This window comes from Lepus europaeus, chromosome 19 (genome assembly GCF_033115175.1).
Source record: "Lepus europaeus isolate LE1 chromosome 19, mLepTim1.pri, whole genome shotgun sequence".
Classification (NCBI taxonomy): Eukaryota; Metazoa; Chordata; class Mammalia; order Lagomorpha; family Leporidae; genus Lepus; species Lepus europaeus.
The window spans coordinates 12,128,561-12,150,821 of NC_084845.1; the positions used below are offsets into that span (position 1 = coordinate 12,128,561).

Sequence of the window (22,261 nt, forward strand, 5' to 3'; positions counted from 1 at the left end):
TCCCTATCCGTGGGTCACAGCCTCAGACTCCTGTCCATCCCCAGACACCTGCCTCTCCCCCTGGCACCACAGAATAGGCTGTGAGTGCCAAGGGACAGGGGGCTCAGCCTCAGGGGTGGCCTGGGGAGGAGCCAGGACCCGGATGTGGGTCCGTTGCTGTAGTTCCTGGCAGAAGCCAACAGAAGGAATCTGGCCAGTGCCCCAGCAAACACGACCAATACCCGCACGACCCCCACCCCTCGCCCGGGGACCCAGGCTCTCGGCACCCTGCTCCCCAGCTGTCTCTCTCAGGGACACTGCCCTTCCCGGGCTGAATCTAGGGCATGGCCAGCAGCTGTTCCTGCACCCCTCTGTGGACCCAAGCGTCCAGATTTGCCCTCCACCCTCTCCAGGCCTTCAGGGCTCCCCATCCCATCTGGCCCCAAGATCAGCAGCCTCCTCCAGGAAGTTGGCACCAGCTGCCTGGCAGGTGGCCCAGGGTGTGGCCTGAGGGGCCTGTTCACTCCACTATAAAGCCCAGCCTGTGGGATGACCCTGCAGCTCCAGGGACTTGCAGGTGAGCAGGGCTGGGGACCCCTCTGGAAGGGGGCGGCGGGTCCCCTACCTTTGCCCCCACACTCACTGCAGAGCTGGCCTCCCTGACACTCTCCCTGGCCTTGGGTCCAGCCCACCTCACCCCGGTTGACGTCCCTGCACCCCTCAGCCCTCTCAGCATCCTGAGGCCAGCCCCTTCTGTCCCCGTTGGGGGTGATGGGCCAGCATCCTAGGACCCCGTCTCTTTCCCTCCTGCAGGCATGGGTTCCCTGAGAAGCTGGTGGACGCTGTGGGCCGGAGCCACCCTCCTGTGGGGTAAGTAAGACCCAGTCCCCATCTGTGTCTCTTCCACTCTGCCTGGGCGGCCCATCCCCGACTTGTGCCCCTCCAGGCACTCGTCTTCCGAGGCCTCCCCACACCAGCTGGGGTGGGAGAGAGGCCCCCGGTTCCTGCAGAGGGGCATGGCGGGGTCTGCCCAGGCTCACTCTTCTGGAGGGAAGCCAGAAAGCCCTCGGCCCCCAAAGCCGAGGGCGCAACAGCAAGCGCTGTCTTGGTTTTCTGCAACTCAGCTAAGCATGGCTCTGAGCCTCCTTCTGCTGAGGTGATGGGAGCCGTCACCAAGGACATTCCTGGAGGGCTCTGGTGCCCCGTTCTTCCAGGGGAACCGCCAAGAGTCTTAGGTGAACCCGGAGATCCCTTGACTCTTGACCCCCTGGGCCTGGGGCACACTGGGATGTCCTCCAAGTCTCCCCGAACTTGGCAAGTCATCACTCCAGCGCCCCCAACTCTCTCCCTATGTCTCTCAGCACTGGGCGCTCTCTTCCTGGTAGGAGCTATTGAGACATCCACCTTTCCCACAACCTCCTTCTTTCCTTTATCTTCTTCGCACAAACCCCTGGGTTGTATCAAGACAGAAATCACCCACTGGCCGCGGAATGCTGCTGGTTGGGACCCCCACGGTGCCTCAAAACAATTTTGGGTTGAAGAGTTCACATACACACTCAGAGAGCCAGTGTCTCTTGAACATGGTAAGATCTAGCATTGAAGATAAAAATAAAAATTTAAAAAAAAGGCCACAATCCCTCCTGTCAGCCCCCTGCGACAGCGGGCAGTGAGCGCCCACTCCGCCTTCCACGTCGCCGCGGGACCACGCGTCTGCGTGCCTCGCCGGCCCCCTCAGCACCAGAGAGCCCTGTCCAAAGAGTTTGGGCTTGTGGAAAAACGAAAGCCAGAATGGCTTGTAGGCAGGTGAGCGGTGCATGAATAAGAACAAAGGCAAGAGAAGAGGAAAAAAAAAAAGTTCCTGGTACGGGGCAAAGGGTTGGCCGACCGACCGGGTGGATTAGGTAAGTGGACCCACGACTGCATTTTCTCAAGGGTGGACCCAGGAGGCAGCTGTGGAGCCCAGGAATCCTGGGGGGCAGGAATTCCTCACGGCCTTCCTGCAGAATTACCAGCCCGAGTACAGCGCCGCCTCCCTCCACCTGCTCGTGTCCAGCCTATCGGAGAGTCCGGCCTTGGTCTCCGTGCTCAGCCAGGCCGACGAAACCTCGCAGACGGTCACAGTAAAGCCGGGGGAGTCAGTCGTGGTCAACATCAGTGCCGCGGCTGAGATGACCGGCAGCAACATCTTCCGGCATGCGGTTGTGGTCCGCTCCGACCACCGCGTCGCCGTGCAGGCCCTCAGTGCCAAGCCCAGCACGGCGGAGCTGACCCTGCTGCGGCCGGTCAGCGCCCTGGGCACTGAGTACTTCGTGCTCACACCCCCGGGTACCTCAGCCAACAGCCTCAGGGAGTTTGCTGTGGTGGCTGGCGCAGCAGGTGCCTCGGTCAGTATCACCCTGAAGGGGGCAGTGACGTTCCGGGACAAGATCTACCCAGCAGGCGATGTGCTGGACGTGACCCTGCAGCCCTATGAGGTGGCTCAGGTACAGGGCGAAGTTGATCTCTCGGGATCAAAGGTCACAGCCAGTAGCCCTGTGGCTGTCCTCTCGGGCCACAGCTGTGCCCAGAAACACACAAACTGCAACCACGTGGTGGAGCAGCTGCTGCCCACGTCCGCGTGGGGCACCCAGTATGTGGTGCCCCCACTGGCCTCCCAGAGCCGCTACGATCTGGAGGGTGGCACAGACAAAGGCGGTCAGCGGGCTGACCATGGATGGAGACACGCTGAAGGCCACGCTCCCCTGGGTGGCTGTGCCAGGCAGTGAGTTCTCATATGCTGAAGTGGACCTTGGCACAGCTAACAGGATTCACACAGTCAACGCCAACACCGACATCGGGCTGCTCACGTTCGGGCTGGGCCAGGCTGTGGGCTACGGGACAGCAGCTTCCTGCGGCCAAAGTGAGTGATGGGAAACGGCCCCTGGCCCCCACCCACCTGCTCCTCCATGGCTTTCTGGTTCAACGGGGCTGTCCACCCTCACCTCCGTCCTCCCCGCCATCCTTTCTTGAATCCAGGACGTGGATGCCACTCAACTTCAAGGGATCACTTTGGGGCTTGGATAATCAAAGAGAGGAGGAATCGATGATCCATCTCCGTAGCTAACACTCACTGTGACACCTGGGCTCACTTCCAAATCTTACTTCTGTTTTAGCTTCTTCAGGGGCGGGCATTGTGGTGCAGTGTGTTGAGCTGCAGTTTGGAATGCCCACGTCCCAAATCGGAGTGCCAGTCTGAGTCCCCCCACTTCTGCTTCTACCCAGCTTCCTGCCAATGCATCCGGTGGGGGGAGGGGGAGGCAGCAGATGGTGGCTCAAGTACTTGGGTCCCCGACGCCCATTTGGGAAACCCCATTGAAGTTCTGGGCCCCTGGCTCAAGACTGGTCCTGTGCTGGCTGTTACAGGCACTTGGAGATTAAGCCAGTGGATGGAATCTCTCTCTCTCTCTCTCTCTCTCTCTCTCTCTTCTCTCTCTCTCCTCTCTCCCCCTCTCCATCTCCCCTCTCCCTCCCTCCCTCCCTCTGCCTTTTAAGTAGATGAAAATAACTAAACATTTTTAAAAAATAAGCAAAAACCACCTCCGCGCCTCTGCCAGATTCCCCTATGGAGATGGGATTGCTATCCTAGTCCCCTCATCCTACGAATGAGGCAACTGGGGCACTAAGAGTTTAAAAATAAGTTGCCCGGTGTCTCCGAGCTGCGTGATGCAGCCCGGATTCCTAGCTAGACAACCTGACTCCACAGTCATTGCCACTGTGCTGAGCAGCCTCTGCCTTCCACTTTCTGCTCTTCAAAAGATCCCTCAGCCTTTAGAGCCTGGTGGGATGGCAGGGGTGAGGGAGAAGAGGGAGGGACTATGATGAAGATGTCAGTAACAGTTCCTGTCACTCCGTCTGCACTGCCTTCCCTTCTGCTCGGCTGCCCTGTGTTAAACAGGGGCATCAGAAAACCCAGGCCTGAGCAGCTCTGTCTCTGCGTGATGCCAGCCCTCAGTCTCCCCATCTCTAAAATGGGCAGCTGTGAATGTACTCCTTGTGGCGAGAGAGACCCAGGACTCCTGCCGCTGTGGGCATTTCTTTTTCTTTTTTCTGAGGCAGTGAGAGAGAGAGATTTCATCAGTTGGTTCATTCCCTTTGCAAAGGGCCAACACAGTGGGAGCCAGGAGGCAGACCTCAATGCAGGCCTCCCACATGGGTAGGGGAACCCAGCCCCACTGCCTGCCAGGGTCTCCAGCCGGCAGGAAGCTGTAGCCAGGAGCCAGAGGTGGGGACTGGCCCCAGGCACTCTGATGTGGCACGCAGGCTTTTGGACCACTAGGCTAATGGCCCCCGCTGGCCCTGGGTGTGGCTGACTCTGCTCCCACCCCCTTCCCCCCAGGCCTGGTGTCCTCGGAGGAGCCCTCCTGTGAAGGCGTGACATGCGCGGCAGGGGGGCAATGCCAGGTGGTGGACGGGAAGGCCGTGTGCGTGGCAGAGTCCACGGCCGTGTGCCGCGCCCAGGGCGACCCCCACTACACCACCTTCGACGGCCGGCGCTATGACATGATGGGCACCTGCTCCTACACAATGGCTGAGCTGTGTGGCTCGGACGAGAACCTACCTGCCTTCAGCGTGGAGGCCAAGAACGAGCACCGGGGCAGCCTCCTGGTCTCCTACGTGGGCTTGGTCACCGTGCGCGCCTACAACCACGCCGTGACACTGGCCCGTGGGGAGGCCGGCTTTGCTCGGGTGAGTGTCCGGGGGCTTGGGGGCTTGGCCCCCTGGGAGCCATGAGTATGAAGGCTGAGGCAAAGGCCTTTCTGTGGGCTGGGGAGTGGGAGGCGGGGAGCAGAGGTTAGAAAACAATAGCTGAGCTTTAAAACCTTTCAATGCCACGTCTAGAAATTCCAAAGATGCTCAGAAAGACAACTAGAAAAACAAATATGCCAACATGGTGTACGAATGAGGAATTTCTTCCTTTTTTTTTTGCTTTAAAGATTTTTTTTTATTAATTTTAAAGAGAGTTACAGAGAGAGGTAGACACAGAGAAGAGAAAGGTCTTCCATCCACTGGTTCACTCTCCAGGTGGCCACAACAGATCGGAGCTGTGCTGATCCAAAGCCAGGAGCCAGGAGCCTCCTCCAGGTCTCCCACATGGGTGCAGGGGCCCAAGGACTTGGGCCATCTTCTACTGCTTTCCCAGGCCATAGCAGAGAGCTGGATCAGAAGAGGAGCAGCTGGGACTAGAACCGGTGCCCATATGGGATGCCGGCACTTCAGGCCAGGGTGTTAACCCGCTGCGCCACAGCACCGGCCCTATAGATGAGGGATTTCTTGGGACCAAATCACTGCACCTATTAAGTGCCCCAGCTGGTTCTTAGCTCTTAATGCTCACAGCATCTCTGGGAGTAGGCCTTGTTATTACGGACATGTACAGAGGAGGAAACAGGGTGGGAAAGGTGAGTGATGTCCTAAGCATTGGGAGCTGTAAGAGCTGGCGCTGGGAACGCAGGCAGGCTGGCTCCATTCCTAATCCCGAGTCTCTCTCTTCTACTGCTTGTCCGTGCTGTGCCATTCCGCCAGTACCAGCAGCACTTGGAGCAATGATTTCCTTTTTTGTCACGTTATTATGAAAGTGTTAGAGCATCCAGAGCAGGTGAAATCACCAGACAGTGAACCTCGTGGGCCCAGCGCCTCAGTTCCAAGTCTTTTGCTATTCTTGGCTGGTCAGACATCTGCCCACACAGTCTGCCCTCCCTCCAACAGCCTCTCTTGTCTATGTGCCTGGAAGTAAATTCTGGACAGCAGTTCCACGTCCTGTAAGGTCTCAGCGTGCAGATCACCCAGAAAGGTGTACTATTGTAAAACTCCCCCCGTTTTGTTAATTTTAAGATTTTTAAGAAAACATTTAGTTTGTAACAGATTCAATATAGCTTTTAGATATGATTCTAAGGATATAATGACATTCCCTTCTCCCCTTTTCCATGTTTTTGAGATTAAACTTACATATCACAAAATTCACAAATTGCAAATGAGCAGTTTGCTGTTTTGGCAAATGTGTAACCCAGAGTCCCATTAAGATACAGAATATTCCCATCAACTCAGAAAGTTCCCTCCCGAACAATTCCCAGCCTGCTGCACAAGGCACAGTTCTAATTTTTTCCCACCATGATCCACCGTAGATCAGTTTTGCTTGCTTAAGAATGTCCAATAAAAGCATAATAGGAAAAGCGTAGCAGGCAAAGAATTCACATAGCACAAAATAAAAGGGATAAGATGCAAAAGACCTTGTTTCTATTCCAGTCTTCATCTACTCCCCTCCTTTGCCCCCCCCATCCTCCCCCCACTCCTTACAGATAACTTCTCCTATTGGTTTCTGGAGAATTCATCTAGGGTTTCTTCCTGCCAATAGAAGCAAATACAAGCGGATAACTTACCTTTCCCCTTTCTTAACAAAATGTACCCTACATGCTCCGTTCTGCACTTGACCGTACCTTCTGGGCCCCTTTCCCTATCAGCACGTAGGGAGCCTTCTCTCTTCTTTTGGGCGCGGGGGGTGGGGGGAGCTGCACAGTTCTGCATGGGATGAATGTCCCAGAGTTCACTAAAGCAGTGCGGGAGGTATGGCTACTGTTCTGTCTTGCAAACAGTGCTACAATGTATATTCTTACACCTGCTCAGCCTGTGAGGGTGCAGGTGGATCTGGGAGACCAACAACCGGGTGTGTTACAGCAGGTGTTCTAGCCGGATAGGGCACAAGCTCAGGGGACTCCCGAGCTGCTGCAGTTGTCTGCAGCTTCTCACGGATCTTCTGTCAGCTCCTCACAGAGGTCACTGACTTTCGCAAGAGTTGGTGCTCCTGGTAGAATCGTGGTAGGATGTGCACAAAACATCGTGAAAAGGAGAGAGAGATATCATGAAACTGTGACTTCTGCGTGGTGGCATTATCTTTTTTCTTAAAGTATAAAACCATTGAAAAGTAGTTGGAATTACAAATGCGTATGTATGTGTGTGCATGCGTCTCTGTGTGTATCTCTGCAAGTGAGTATGTGTATCTCGGTGAGTGTGTGTAGTGAACAACTGTGTGTGTGTGTCTATAGAAGTATGAATGATTTCTGCTCTCATTTTTGCTCATTTGTATTTTCTAAGTTTTCTGTAATGAAAATATGACTTGGGTCACTTAAAAATGGAGATCAATGGTCTTAGGAGCAAGGCTGATTGGAACAGCCACCCTGGACCAAGAGGCTGTGAGCAGAGGTCCCTAGCACTGCCTGGTGTGGGACTGGATGCATAGTAGGACTCCTGGTGGCTTTGCTGCATGCCTGGGTGTGTCCACCTGGCCCTGGGCTAGGAGATCCAGTGGTGACCAAGGCAGTCCCAGGCCCTACTCTCACGAGGCTCTCTGCCCACTGGGAGAGGCAGACCCATTGATGGCCAGCAACAGTCCCGAGAATGTAGGGATGGGTGGAGGAAGACAGAAGCCTGTGGGAGGCTGGAAAAAAGGGCAAGACCAGCCGTGGAGCCTTCATGCATAAGCAAGAGCCAGGAAAACAGGGAGCGGGAGACGCAGCCCAGCACCAGTGTACTGCGTGCAGACAGAGAGCTGGGCTGTGAGTCTGACCAGGTGTGACGGATGGAGTGTTAGTGTCCTCTCAAAACTCAGGTGTTGAAATCCTAATCCGTGTGATGGTGGAGGGAGGAGGAGCCTCTGGGAGGTGACAGAGTCAGGAGGGTGGAGCCCTGGGGAATGGGATTTGTGCTCTTAGGAAAGGGAGTCCCTGGACTGAGAAGCCATGAGCAGGGGTCCCTAGCACTGCCTGGCGTGGGACTGGATGTGTAGTAGGACTCCTGGTGGCTTTGCTGCAGGCCTGGGTGCGTGAACTGTGTCTTCCCCTGCCTTTGCTGAGGCTGTCTCCTCTGCCTGCTGCTCCTGTTTTTGGAGCTTGGGCACTTGGCTAAGACTCTCATCCCTCAGGTCTCAGCTCTGACAGAGCCCCAGACGTGTGTGAGGAAAGAGTGAGAAAGAAGTGTCCGAGGACACACCGAGATGCTCCTGGCTCCTGGCGTCTAAGGCAGCCCTGGCTGCCACAGCAGGGGTGGCTTCTCAGCAGCACAAGCTTCTAGCTCTGCTTTACAAGCTGGGAGCCTGAGGTCAGGGTGCCGGCAAGGTCGGGTTCTGGTGAGGGCCTGCCTGCAGCCTGCAGACTGCCGGGTTCTCACTGTGTCCTGATCAGAGAGCGCTCTGCGGTGACATCATTCACCCATTGTGCACCTGCTATTTTTACCAGATACTGTTTCCACCTCTGTGGATAAAGCAGCAAAGTGCCTGGGTAGAGTGGATATCTGGTGGACTCAGACCGACAATAAACAGGATGAATTTGCAAGTTACTTTTTAGAAGGCCAGAAGCTATTCTTAATAAATAAAACATGTCAGGGGAAAGACATAGGGAATGGAGAGGGTCGCCATGTGAAACAGGGCTGGGATGGGCATTTAGCCTGGAAGTTAGGATGCTGGTTCAGATGCTTGCAGCCCACACTGGAGTGCCTGGGTTCAAGTCCCAGCTTGGGATCCTGATCGCAGCTTTCTGTTCATGAAGACCCTGGGAGGCAATGGGGGTCCCTGCCACCCATGAGAGAGACCTGGATTGAGTTCCTGGCTTCCAGCTTTGCCCCAGCCCAGCCCTAGCTGTTGCAGACATTTGGAGAGTAAACCAACAGATGAGAGTGCTCTCTCTTTCTTTCTCTCAAATAAATAAAAATGTAAATAATAAAAATAATAAAAAGAGAGTGACCTCACAAATATGGGAACAGCTGAGCAAGTGTTTTTTATTTATTTGAAAATAAATAGGAGAGAGAGAGAGGGAGAGAGAGAGGGAGAGAGAGAGAGAGAGCTCTTCCATCTGCTGATTCACTCCCCAAATGGCCACAACAGCTGGGGCTGGGCCAGGCTGGAGCCAGGAGCACCTTGGGGCAGGAACCCAGGGACGTCCTCTGCTGCTTTCCCAGGCACATGAGCAGGGAGCTGGATTGGAAGTGGGGTAGCCGAGACTTGAACCCGTGCTCGTATGGGATGCCGGTGTTGCAGGCGGCAGCTTAGCCCCTTATGCCACAACACCAGCCCCCGGAGCAGATATTTTCTGTGAGCCAAGGAAGTGAGCCACGTGCTCATCTTGGGTAAGATCGCTCCAGGCCACAGGAAGTGGGAGAGCAGAGCTATGGAGGCACAGAGGGTGGCAGTAACAAGGAAGGGATCCCAGGGCAGTGTGGCCCGGGCCAGGGAGCGGCCAGCCCACCCTGGGCTCTGACCACCCCACCTTACCCCACCTGCAGATCGACAACCAGCGCTCAGGCCTGCCAGCCTCCCTGAACAAGGACCGCCTGCGGGTGTATCAGAGCGGGACCCGGGCCGTGGTGGAGCTGGACTTCGGGCTGGTGGTCACCTACGACTGGGACGCTCAGCTGACCGTGAGCCTGCCCGCCAAATTCCGAGACCAGGTGTGCGGGCTGTGTGGCAACTACAATGGTGACTCCGCCGACGACTTCCTCACACCCGACTGGGAACAGGCCTTGGATGCCCTGGAGTTTGCCAACAGCTGGAAACTGGACGATGGGGATCCCCTGTGTGATGACGGCTGCCAGGGCAACTGTCCCTCCTGCACCGCAGCCCAGACCGAGCAGTACAAGGGCGACCATCTGTGTGGCATGCTGACCCTGGCTGAGGGCCCCTTCGCCTCCTGCCATGAGGTCCTGGACCCCCAGTCCTTCCTGGAGGATTGTGTGTATGACCTGTGTGTGACGGGCGGGGAGCGGCTCAGCCTGTGCCGCCTCCTCAGCACATACGCCCAGGCCTGCCAGGAGCTCGGCGTCTCTGTCACGGACTGGAGATCGTCAGCCAGCTGCCGTGAGTGATGCTGCTAGGGGCACTGGGAGCACATGGGGATAGACAGGCGGGCCTCTTGGGTCTGCTTAGAATCTGAGCCCTTAGTTCGCTTGAGTCCAATCCCGAGCCTATCTGGGGCACAAGGATGGCCAAGACAGCCAGGGTCAGGCAGGCATAGCAGTAGACGGCGACACCCCAGAGCGGTCAGGCCAGGGGTGGCAGAGGGGTTGAGGCTGGGTTGGGGGAAGTTCAATGGAATTGCAGGAGACACACAGTTCTTGATCCAGACGAGGGGTGTCAGGAAGTGTTTGCTAAAAAAAGGGGTGCCCAAGTTCAAAGCCACAGGAGGAAGTAGAAAAAAAGAGAAGAAAGTGGGTTCCTGGGGGACAGCACGTAGAGGCTTGGCAGGAGAGGAGGTCTGCAGGGTCCCGACAGAGAATCGTGCAGCCTTTTCCGCTCACCACCCTTGTGTGACTCGCTCCTCCCCCCGGGATCAGGTCCAAGCCTTTTGGCCAGGTGTCACACACTTCAGTCACTCACTCATTCAGTAAATAAGCATTCCTTGGGCCCCCTGCCTGGCCCTGCATGACCAGTGGGTTTGTTCATTCCCCTTCCCCTTCATTTCCACATCTGCCTCATTTCTGAGCACCTGCTGGGTGCCGGGCCCCTGTCCATGGTGCTGAAGGCTCAGCAGTGACTGAGGCAGACCAGGTCCCCACTGCCACAAAACTTACATGCCAGGGAGAGGAGGGGGAGGCAGACAGCATGCAGTTAAAGTGTGAAATAGCTTCAGAGAGCGATAGGAGGAACGTTTGCACAGTGGAAGTGGCTGTGAGACTCCTAGAGCAGGGATGGCCTTTGTGAGCAGGTGGCACTGGAGCTGAGATGGGGGGGTGGGCAGGCAAGGCAGGCAGCCGAGCAACAGTGATGTTCGTAGGGCACTTCTACATCAATAACCCATTTAATCCTCACAACAGCTCCGTGAGGCTGATGCTACAGCATCCTATTTACCAACAGGGAAACCAGACAAGGGGAGATGGGAGTCATTTGCTCACCGTCACACTGCTAAGAAGGAGCAGAGCTGAGATTTGAACCCAGGCCATCTGGGCTCCAATTGACATGCTCTGTGGATGCCGCACTGAGGGAAGGGCACCCCAGGCAGAGGGAACAGCCAGTGCAAAGGTCCTGAAGGAGGCCGTTGTGACTGGGGCAGAGAGAGAGGGAGAGGAGATGAGAGCAAGGGAGTGGTGGAATGGATGGTGCAGGGCCTCAGGGACGACTGATGGAATCTCAGGAGGGCCCTAGGAGGGGATGAACCTGATCTGTCCCTGGCTGCTCAGAGCAGGCAGGTGGGAGTCCAGGCAGCAGGCAAAATGCTGGGTAGGTTTTGAATATGGAGTTCGCAGGACACACCGGCAGGTTGGTTGTCCAGTGGATGGGAGTGGAGTGGGAAGGGAGCTGCTCAAGGCAGCGCTGGGGGTTTGGGCCTGGGCAGTTGTCATTGACTGAGAGGACAATGCTGAGTCTGCAGCCAGCGGAGGGGGGTTGCAGGGGGAGCCTGGACGCTCGGCCTGACCCACCCTCACATCTCCCCTGCAGCCTTGTCCTGCCCTGCCAACAGCCGCTACGAGCTCTGTGGCCCCGCCTGCCCCGCCACCTGCAACTCAGTCGCAGCACCGTCTAACTGCTCTGAGCGTCCGTGCGTGGAGGGCTGCGTGTGCCTTTCGGGTTTCGTGGCCAGCGGCGGCGCCTGCATCCCTGAGTCGTCGTGCGGGTGCACCTTCGAGGGCCGCCTACTGGCGCCTGGCCAGGAGGTTTGGGCCGACACCCTATGCAGACAGCGCTGCACCTGCGATGGCACCACCCACCAGGTGAGCTGCCAAGACACGCAGGGCTGCCCGGACGGCGAGCGCTGCCGCGTGGAGAACGACCTCCTGGGATGCTACCCCGACAGCTTTGGCAGCTGCCAGGCCTCTGGGGACCCGCACTATGTGAGCTTTGATGGCCGGCGCTTCGACTTCATGGGCACCTGCACCTACCTGCTGACGGGCTCCTGTGGCCAGAACACGGCACTGCCCAGCTTCAGCGTGCTGGTGGAGAATGAGCACCGGGGCAGCCAGACCGTGAGCTACACACGTGCTGTACAGCTGAACGTCTATGGGGTGGAGGTGGCCGTGAGCCGGAAGTACCCTGCGCAAGTGCTGGTGAGTGACATGGGCCCAGAGCTGGGCGGAGGGGAGGGAGACCCCCGGGATGGGGCCGGAGCCGGGCATGACTGGGAGTTGGGGCCTGCTCCTCCTGGCCTGTGTGACTTTGTCTTTCACTGCCTGAGTTTTGTCTCCTGCTGAGAGGCATGAGCGGAGGCAGTTCCCGGGCTGGTTGTGGGGACTTGGGGAGTTGGTCGTTGAGTAGTCTTTGAAAGAAGCCTGGGGGCCCAGCGGGAGCTCAGCGAATGTTGGCTACTGCTTATTGTTGTTGTTATGCACACTTGGAACCGTAGACCCGTGTGTTTTCTGTAGGATGTTGGTTTTTCAGGGCACAGGTTGACATGTCAGGTGACAGAGGAGATGTCGGGAGCTGGAGGGGAGTGGATCACAGAGGTCCTTACCCAACGTCTCCAGGGATGCTGGTAGGGAAGGCCTCCCAGGGGACCCAGTGGTCCCGGGTTTCTGTCCAGAGGATCCTAGAGGGACTACTGCCCAGTGAAAGCCAAGGGCCACTGGCTTTGTGTTAGAAGGTAGACGTGGAGACGTGGGACTGTTGTGGCTGGTATTTGGTACTGAGCAGTGGCCTATAGCCTGGGGAGAGGGGTGGAAGATGTGTCCAACACCACTCTAAACCCTTCATACACCTTAACTCATCACCCTCATGACAACCTCGGAATAAAGGAAATGCTGCCCCCAGAGAACACTCTAGAGAAACAGGGGACAGAATTTTGACTGTATTCATTAGTCACTGCTCTGAACACATACTGTGTTAATTTAATGTGCTGTATCCATATGTATCAACCTGTTTAATCTGTACCACAACCCTGTGAAGTAGCTGGTCTTCAGTGAGATTGGACGGGGCTTCAGTGAGGATGGGCGGGGCTTTGGTAGGGTTGGGTGGGGCTTCGTGAGCTCAAGATGCCCGCCTGCCTGGAGTGGCAGGAGTTGGGGGTGGGCCATACTAGGGGGTTAAACTGGGGCTCTTTTAGGCCATTGTAAAGGGTTTGGATCAAAGCTGAACCTAAAAGGTAAGGTGGATGGAAGTGGTCCCGGGAAGAGTGAGGAGGGCATAGCAAGTGCAGAGGCCCTGAGGTTGGGGGTGGGGATGCATTTGATGTGCCCAGAGACACAGCAAGAGGCCAGAGCAGCTGGGGCTGAGTGAGTGGTGCGGACACAGGAGTGGACAGGGCAGGGGTCAATCAGGACTTTATAGGGAAGGGGCCTGGATTGAAGGCAAATCCCAAAGGTGGGGAGGAGGGGGTAAGTGTGACGATCCTGAGGCCAGGCTGAGCTGGGGCAGCTGAGGGCTCCTGGCCAAGCCCACAGGGCTGGAGCAGAGGGAGGGGCAGAGTGGAAGGAGGGGAGCTCAGGGGGTGGCAGGGAGACAGAGCAGGCAGGCTTTGAAAAGGGCCCTGAGTCAGAGGTTTGCATTGAAGCTGATGCCTGAAGAACCAGGGCGGTGGACGGCGTTCCAGGCAGAGGCAAACAGCAGGTGCCGAGGCCCTGAGGCAGGACTGAGCATGTTACATTCAAGAGAGTAGCAAGGAGGCCAGGGAAGCTGGAGCCAAGTGGGAGGGGGTGAACCACGGAGCCAGGAATGCCCGGCCTCTGCACCCTCCCGTCTCTCTCCCCAGGTGGATGGCGTCCTGAAGAACCTGCCTTTCCAAGCAGCCGACGGGCGGGTGCAGCTGTTCCGCCAGGGCAACAGTGCTGTCATGCGCACGGACTTTGGTCTGACTGTCACCTACAACTGGGATGCCCAGGTGACCGTCAAGGTGCCTAGCAGCTACGCGAAGGCCCTGTGTGGACTCTGTGGGAACTTCAATGGGGACCCCAGCGACGACCTGGCTCTGCGCGATGGGAACCAGGCTGCCAATGCGCTGGACTTCGGGAACAGCTGGCAGGAGGCGACGAGTGCTGGCTGCGGGGCGAGTGAGGCTGGGGACTGTCCCACGCTAGACTCGCAGGTGGCCCAGCAGCTGCAGAGCAAGAAGGAGTGTGGGATCCTTGCTGACCCCGAAGGACCCTTCCGGGACTGTCACAAGAAGCTAGACCCCCAGGGTGCCGTGCGCGACTGTGTCTATGACCTCTGCCTGCTGCCCGGCCAGTCTGAGCTACTGTGTGACGCTTTGGCCACATACGCTGCCGCATGCCAGGCTGCTGGGGCCACCGTGGAGCCCTGGAGGAGCGAGGAGCTTTGCGGTGAGTACCGGAGTGGCAAGGATGTGTGTATGCGTGAGCATGTCAATATCATTCATTCACTGAATCTTTAGAACAGTGCTGTGATGTAGGGGCTGTGGTTCTACTTACTTAGGAGATGAGGAAAGTGAGGTTCAGCAAGGCAGGGCTGCAGGCCCGGGGTCACCACAACCAGCAAGTCACAGATGGTAGGCGTGGCCACCAATGTTTGTGAAATGACAGGTGACATCCGGCCGCCGCACATCTGAAGCCCACATGGCAGCTGTCACTCAGAGGGCATCAGCGGTGCTGCTTTAGAAGAGGCACGGCCCCTGTCCAGGTCCTCCTGGTCCCCATCTGGCCTGCTCCACTCGTTACACCTGCCAGGCCCCTTGGGCAGTCCGTCTGAGAGCCTGGCTGCAGATGTGGGTGCAGGGATGACCTGCAAATGTTTTTGCTCACCTGTGCATTTGGAAAACCACGCTTCCCCTCACCTGATTTTTTTTAAAGGTGAGAGGTAGAGTTACAGACTATGAGAAGGAGAGACAGAGAGAGAGGTCTTTCATCCATTGGTTCACTCCCCAAATGGCCACAACAGCCAGAGCTGAGCCCATCCGAAGCCAGGAGCCAGGATCCTTTTCTGTGTCTCCCACACGGGTGCAGGGGCCCAAACACTTGGGCCATCTTCCACTGCTTTCCCAGGCATAGCAGAGAGCTGGATTGGAAGAGGAGCAGCCAGGACCAGAATCGGTGCCCATATGGGATGCTGGTGCCTCAGGCAGAGGATTAGCCTACTGTGCCACAGTTCAGGCCTCACTCTCACCTGATTTTTAAAAATCTTGGGATACAATGTACATATTCAAAAAGATCCGGGTAAGTGTACCACTTGGTCAGTTTTCAGTAAGAGAACACATCTGAGTAGACAGTCCACATTCAGAGAAAGAACAGGGGCGGGCGTTTGGCACAGTGGTTAAATGTCACTTGGGATTCCTGTATCCCATATCGTAGTGCCTGGGTTCAAGTCCTGACTCTGCTTCTGACACACCTCCCTGCTAATGTGCACCCTGGGGGCAGCAGTGACGGCTCAAGTGCTTAGGTCCCTGCCAACCACATGAGAAACCCTGATGGAGTCCCTGGTTCCTGGCTTTGGCCTGGTCCATCCCTGGCTGCTGCAGGATTTGGAGAGTGAGCCAGCAGATGGAAGATGTTTCTGTCTCTTTGTCTCACTGTCTTTCAAATAAAAATGAAAATAAATAAATTTACAAAAATTTCAAATGAACATACCAAGACCCCCATCCCAAGAGGTAACAAATATTTTGACTTCTAAATTTTTTGAATTTCATATAAATGGAAACATACATCATTAGCTTTCTTCTTTGGTGTAAATAATCGCAAAGGATATAATTCCCAGCAAATGGTAACTTTTTACTTTTAAAATACATTGTATTATGGAAAAATTCTAACATACCTCAAAGTAGACCAGGATGATGAATCCGCATGTATCCACCATAAAATTGCTACAGTTATTAACATAATGTTGACATCTTAGCAGGCAACTGTTACTGATGTAACTCTCTTCAGTGTATTCAACAGAGACACAGTATACAGTGGAGCCCACCACTGCCTGCTGCAGATTCCAGGAGAAATGGGTGGATGCCTTCATCCGTCCATCCACCCGTCCGTTCACTGATCAAATGCACTCATGTACCACATAATGGTGTCTCAGTCAGCAGTGGGCTGCATATACGATCACGTTCCTGTGAGACTGGCGAGGCCTTCACTGTGTTAGTTTGTGTTAGGGCACTTCATGGTGTTCACACAACGACTAAATTGCTCAGTAATGCACCTCGCAGAACGTGTGCCTGTCATAATGTTTTTGTTGGCCCTGTGCCACATCCCAGGCAGTAGGGGTATGACAATCTTTTTTAAAAAGATTTATTGGAAAGAGTACAGAGAGAGAGAAAGAGACACTGGTTCACTCCCCAAACAGCCGCAACTGTCAGGTCTCGTCCAGGCCAAAGCCAGGAACCAGGAACTCCATCCAGATCTCCCATGTGAGTTGCAGAGGCCCAAACACTTGGGCCATGCTCTGCTGCTTTCCCAGGCACACTAGCAGGGAGCTGGATCCACAATGGAACAGCCAGGATTTGCACTGGTGCTCCAATGTCGCAGATGGTGGCTTAACACCCTGCACCACAGTGCTGGCCCAGAAGCGAAAACCTTTGTCTTCTTCAACAATGGTTATTGTTCTAAAAGAATTTTTAAGTGATTTTTACCATTTACTTATTCTTTATTTGAGGGAGAGAGAGGGAGAGAAGGAGAGAGAGAGAGAGAGAGAGAGAGAGAGAGAGAGAGAGAGAGAGAGAGAAAGAAAGAGAGAGAGAGGGAGAGAGAGAGAGAGGGAGAGAGGGAGAGAGAGATATCTCCAATCCACTGATTTACTCCCCAAATGCCTGCAAAAGCCAGGGCTGGGACAGGCTAAAAGCTAGAAGCCTGGAACCCGGTCCAGGTCTCCCACATATGTAGCAGGAACCCAACTACTTGAGCCATCACCACTGCCTCCTAGGGTGCAAAGCTAGGACTCGAACCCGGGCACTCCCATGCGGAGTGCGGGCGTCCAAAGCAGGAGCTTCATCACGGGGCCAAGTGCCTAACCTAAAAGAGACCTTTCTTTTTTAAAAGTTGATTTATTTATTTATTGGAAAGACAGAGTTACAGAGAGAGAGAAGGAGAGACAGAGATCTTCCTTCTGCTGATCCACTCCTCAAATGGCTACAACAGCCAGAGCTGCGCCAGGCCAAAGCCAGGAGCCAGGAGTTCTTTGAGGTCTCCCGTGTGGGTAGCAGAGACCCAAGCACTTGGGTCATCCTCCGCTGTTTTCCAGGCACATTATCAGGGAGTGGGATCTGAAGTGGAGTGATGGGGACTCAAACCGGTGCCCATATGGGATGCCAGCGTCAGAGGAGGTGGCTTAACCCACTGCGCCACCTGCCGGCCCCAAAGATATCTTTCCGTGAGACGAATGGGACGCTGCCTCACCAGTGTTTCACACACATTGTTACAATGAGGCCGGGGCCCCCATCCAGTCTGTCCCAGGGCGCACTTTCGCAGGAGCAGGATTTTAAGCGGGTGGGGGTGGCCGGAATCCTGGCAGGACCTCTGTCCATTCGTTGAACTGCTTCTGAGTCACAGAGAAGGAGCACAGGACACTAGAAAATCCGTGGGTGTTTTTGGTGTGCATGTGACTTTTGAGCGGCTGATTCTATCAGGCCCTTCTTCCATCTTTTTGGGAGCAGAGAACTGGAAGGAATTTTTTGCCCATAATGAGGCATCACCCTTTGTCCTCACAACCTTGGCGACGTTTGCAACCGCGTCCCTTTCTGTCCCTGAGAGATCTCTCACCCCGGGGCGGCGTTCCGTGGTGAGATTTGGGAGGAGAGGAGGCTGCACTGTTCTCCCCTGTCAAGTGGGCGCACGTGCTTGGGAAAGAACACTGGGATGCTGAGAAGCAGGGACGCCCCCTGTGCTGGCATGTCTCAGGCCGCCATTTAAGGAAGGGCCCGCATAGCGCTAGCTGGCGCTGGTGTAGCCATGCTGTTCTGGGGACTTCACGTCCTCTTTGACTCCTCACTGTAGCCCTGTGGGGCTGACTCTGTCCTGTTTCCATTGTACAAGATGAAGAAGTGCCCAGAGATGGTGAGTAACTTGCCTGAGGTCACCCAGCGTGGCACAGAGACTTGAGCCCAGGCAGGCTGGCTCCTGACTGTGTCCTGTGAATTACTGCGATGCCTGTGCAAACGGACACTCTTATTTCCTTTAACAGCTCTTGGCCCTTGCACCTTTGGAAGTTCTAGAAGGAGCAGGGCAGGGCCTGGCCCTACGCCCCCCAGCCTGAGCTTCTGCGATCATTAGAATTTTCTTTGCCTCCTTTCACTCCTCTTTTCCTGCAATATTCTGAAGCAAATTCTAGACATATGAGCTTTTCTATAAATACTTCAGCAAGTGCCTGCTGTTCAGTGACAGAAAGGGGATTTTTTTTTTTAAAGAAACTTCATTTATTTGAAAGGCAGAGTTACAGAGAGGTAGAGGCAGAGAGAGAGGTCTTCCATCTGCTGGTTCACTCGTAAGATGGCCACAATGGCCAGAGCCGCGCCGATCCAAAGCTAGGATCCAGGAGCTTCTCCTGGGTCTCCCACATGGGTGCAGGGGCCTAAGGACTTGGGCCAACTTCCACTGCCTTCCCGGGCCATAGCGGAGAGCTGGACTAGAAAAAGGAGCAACCGGGACTAGAACCCAGCACCCATGTGGGATGCTGGTGCTGCAGGCAGAGGATTAACCTAGTGTGCTACTGTGCCGGCCCCTCTTAAGTCATCTTTATTCTGCAAAAACTTCCTTCCTTTCCCCCCAACACATGTGGGGCTGCAAAAAAGTTCATGGAAAATATGTATTATAAAAATTCGACACATGGAGACCAAAAATGCACCCAAATAAGCTTTTCTTTTAATTCCACCTTCCACGCCCCTTCTGAAATGCCCTTATATTATTATGAAATTTTTTAGATGTAAAGGAAAGTTGAAAGAATTTTACAGTGAGTGTCAATATCCCCCCAGCCCATGCTCCACAACCTATTTGCCCTCTACCTGCTTGCTCACGTAGCTACCGCTGTCTACCCCCTTGCATCAGCCAGATTTTCGTCGCTATAGTGAAACACCTGGGGTAGGCATCTTTATAAAGAGAGGAGGGTTATGTGGGGCCGCTGTTCTGGAGGTGCAAGGTGTAGGGGCTGTATCTGGTGACGGCTGAAAGTAGCACAGGACATCACATGACAGGAGCCGGACAGAGTATTGGCACCAGCATTTCCTACTCTCCCTCTGCTTTTTGATTCTGCTCTGAACTGGACATTGGATCTAGAACCGTGCTGTGGGGCTGGCATTGAGGCGTAACAGGTAAAGCTGCCGTCTGCAATGCCAGTGTCCCATGTGGGTGTCGGTTCAAGTCCTGGCTGCTCCACTTCCAGTCCAGCTCTGTGCCATGGCCTGGGAAAGCAGTAGAAGATGGCCCACGTGCTTGGGCCCCTGAACCTAGGTGGGAGGCCTGGAAGAAGCTTCTGGCATCCAGCTTTGGCCTGGCCCAGCTCTGGCCATTGCAGCTATCTGGGGAGTGAACCAGCAGATGGAAGAGTACTGTCTCTCTCTCTCTCTCTCTCTCTCTCTCTCCTAGTCTCCCTTTCAAATAAATAAATATCTTTTAAAAATACACAAATAAATAAATAAATAAAATTTGTAACTTATCACCAACCTACAGCCAAGTTAAACAGGACTGTTAAAGACATCACAGGCTGGCGCCGCGGCTCACTGGGCTAATCCTCCGCCTGCAGCACCAGCACCCCAGATTCTAGTCCCGGTTGGGGTGGCGGATTCTGTCCTGGCTGCTCCTCTTCCGGTCCAGCTCTCTGCTGTGGCCTGGGAGTGTGGTGAAGGATGGCCCAAGTCCTTGGGCCCTGCACCTGCATGGGAGACCGGGAGAGGGCACCTGGCTCCTGGCTTCGGATCAGCGCGGTGCGCCGGCCACAATGCACCGGCCGTGATGGCCACTTGGGGGATGAACCAACAGAAAAAGGAGGACCTTTCTCTCTCTCTCTCTCTCACTGTCTGACTCTGCCTGTCCAAAAAAAAAAAAAAAAAAAGAAAAAAAGAAAAAAGAAAAAAGAAAGAAAAGACATCACAGATGATCCCAAAATGTGGAAAATGTGGTCAGACTGGAACAGAATTGCAATGATCACAATCAGATTCACAGCGGTCAAGTGTGTTCCCCAGGCCTCACTGGACCCAGGGGCTTCTAGTGTGTGTGCGTGTGTGTGTGTGAGTGTGTGCACGTTATGCACATGTATGTCTGTGAGTACATGCTACACACACGTATGTGTTGAGGGTCAGCCATGTCATGCCAGGAGCAGGAAGTTTGACTGACGGCCTCTCTCTCTGCAGCACGGAGCTGCCCAGAGCACAGCCACTACGAGTCCTGTGCCCGCGGCTGCCCGCTGAGCTGCGGGGACCTCCCGGTGTCCGGGGGCTGTGGCTCGGAATGCTACGAGAGCTGCGTGTGTGACGAAGGCTTTGTGCTCAGCGGCGAGTCCTGCGTGCCCCTGGCCTCCTGCGGCTGCGTATACCAGGGCTCCTACTACCAGCCAGGCCAGACCTTCCGCCCTGGCCCCGGGTGCGACTCCCTGTGCCACTGCCAGGAGGGTGGCCTGGTGTCCTGTGAGGACTCCTCCTGCGGCCCGCAAGAGGAGTGCCAGCTGTCTGGTGGCGTCCTGGGCTGCGTGGTTGTGGGCTCTGCCACGTGCCAGGCATCCGGAGACCCCCATTATGTCACGTTCGATGGCCGCCGCTTCGACTTCATGGGCACCTGTGTGTACGTGCTGGCTCAGACCTGCGGGACCCCGCCCGGCCGGCCCCAGTTCACCGTCCTGCAGGAGAACGAGGCCTGGGGCAACGGACAGGTCAGCGTGACCAAAGCAATCACAGTCCTGGTGGGCAACCACACCATACATCTGGAGCAGAGTCAGCAGAAGGTCGCGGTGAGAACCACGGCTTGCATGGGAGGGGCGGTGCTGGAGGGGGGGTGCGGCCTGATCTCCCCTGTCTGTGCCCCTCCACCTCTCCGCCTTCTGCCCCTCGGCCTATGCTGCACTATCCTGTCTGAAGGCCTCTTCCACCCCCTCCTCCCTCCTTCTCCATCCTCTCGCCACCCCCCCCCCAACTCATCCCAGCCCCCTCCTTCATCTCCCACCCTATCAGAGGTTGGGAAAGATCAGGGAGTGGGCAGGGTCCAAGGACAGTAGACGGGGTGTGGGGGTGACCCTGTCCCCGCCTCGACAACCACAGTAGCTACAGACTTTGCAGACTGAGCCCGGACCCTGCGTCGAGCCCACAGGTCACTGTCTTCCCTGTGGCAGCTGGAGGCACCACGATTTACTCTCTTTTTGTAGATGAGGAGGTCCGGCTGTTGGCCTAAGAAACTGGCATTTCTTTTTATTTTTTTATTTTATTTTTTTAATTTTTGACAGGCAGAGTGGACAGTGAGAGAGTGACAGAGAGAAAGGTCTTCCTTTTGCCGTTGGTTCACCCTCCAATGGCCGCCGCGGTAGCGCGCGCTGTGGCCGGCGCACCGCGCTGATCCGATGGCAGGAGCCAGGTGCTTCTCCTGGTCTCCCATGGGGTGCAGGGCCCAAGCACTTGGGCCATCCTCCACTGCACTCCCTGGCCACAGCAGAGAGCTGGCCTGGAAGAGGGGCAACCGGGACAGGATCGGTGCCCCGACCGGGACTAGAACCTGGTGTGCCGGCGCCACAAGGCGGAGGATTAGCCTAGTGAGCCGCGGCACCGGCTGAAACTGGCATTTCAACAGCACTGGAGGGGAGGGGACTTTCTCAGAGACCCCAGTCCCACACAGCCACTGCTCTGGACCTGTCCTGGATCAGTAGATGACTCCATCACACATGACATGGCTTAATACAGCCCCCAACACAGCCCAGCTCTTAGAGCAGTGCCCTGTACGTGGTTTGCTCTAAGCTTCTTGTAATTGACATCTCACTACATCCCACCCCACCCCCGCTCCCCTAAGAAGTGGGAAGTATTATCCCCACTATGCAGAGGAGCAAGGCGAGGCCCGCAGGTGAAGTCAGTTTCCTGCTTGGGAAGTCCAGCAGTTGGTTATGCTCTGTGGAGACGGACACAGCCAGGAACTCGCCTTTCTCCTGCTTTCTCCCCTGATTCCTCACACCCCCAAAGACTCCAGCGTGCACCACATCTGCCCCCACAGAATGAGGAGCAAGTGGGTTAATCGGGGTGGGTTTGCACAGCTTTGCCAGCAGCCAGCAGCCATCGGCTGAAACCACGGGTCCACAGGTCTCGGGGCTGAAGGTCATTTGCCCAGGAATGTAGCTTGGCCTTCCAGCCCTCAGTGTTTAAAGCAAAAACCCTTAGTGGCCACTCACCTATTAAAATGAAGCCTTTCGGTCGGAGCTGGTGATCACCTCGGT

The 22,261-nt window shown here is 55.6% G+C and overlaps 1 protein-coding gene across 1 annotated transcript in view; it reads left to right on the top strand.

The window, feature by feature from the left end:
- The first annotated feature begins 794 nt into the window (after positions 1-794).
- Positions 795-22,261, top strand: part of FCGBP (Fc gamma binding protein) — a 35,205-nt gene continuing 13,738 nt past the window's right edge. The window contains 10 exon segments of the mRNA XM_062175964.1: positions 795-849; positions 1,912-2,652; positions 2,654-2,878; positions 4,355-4,704; positions 9,286-9,856; positions 11,435-12,039; positions 13,677-14,244; positions 17,418-17,548; positions 17,857-17,920; positions 20,205-20,797. Of these exon segments, the coding sequence (XP_062031948.1) occupies positions 795-849; positions 1,912-2,652; positions 2,654-2,878; positions 4,355-4,704; positions 9,286-9,856; positions 11,435-12,039; positions 13,677-14,244; positions 17,418-17,548; positions 17,857-17,920; positions 20,205-20,797 (3,903 nt within the window).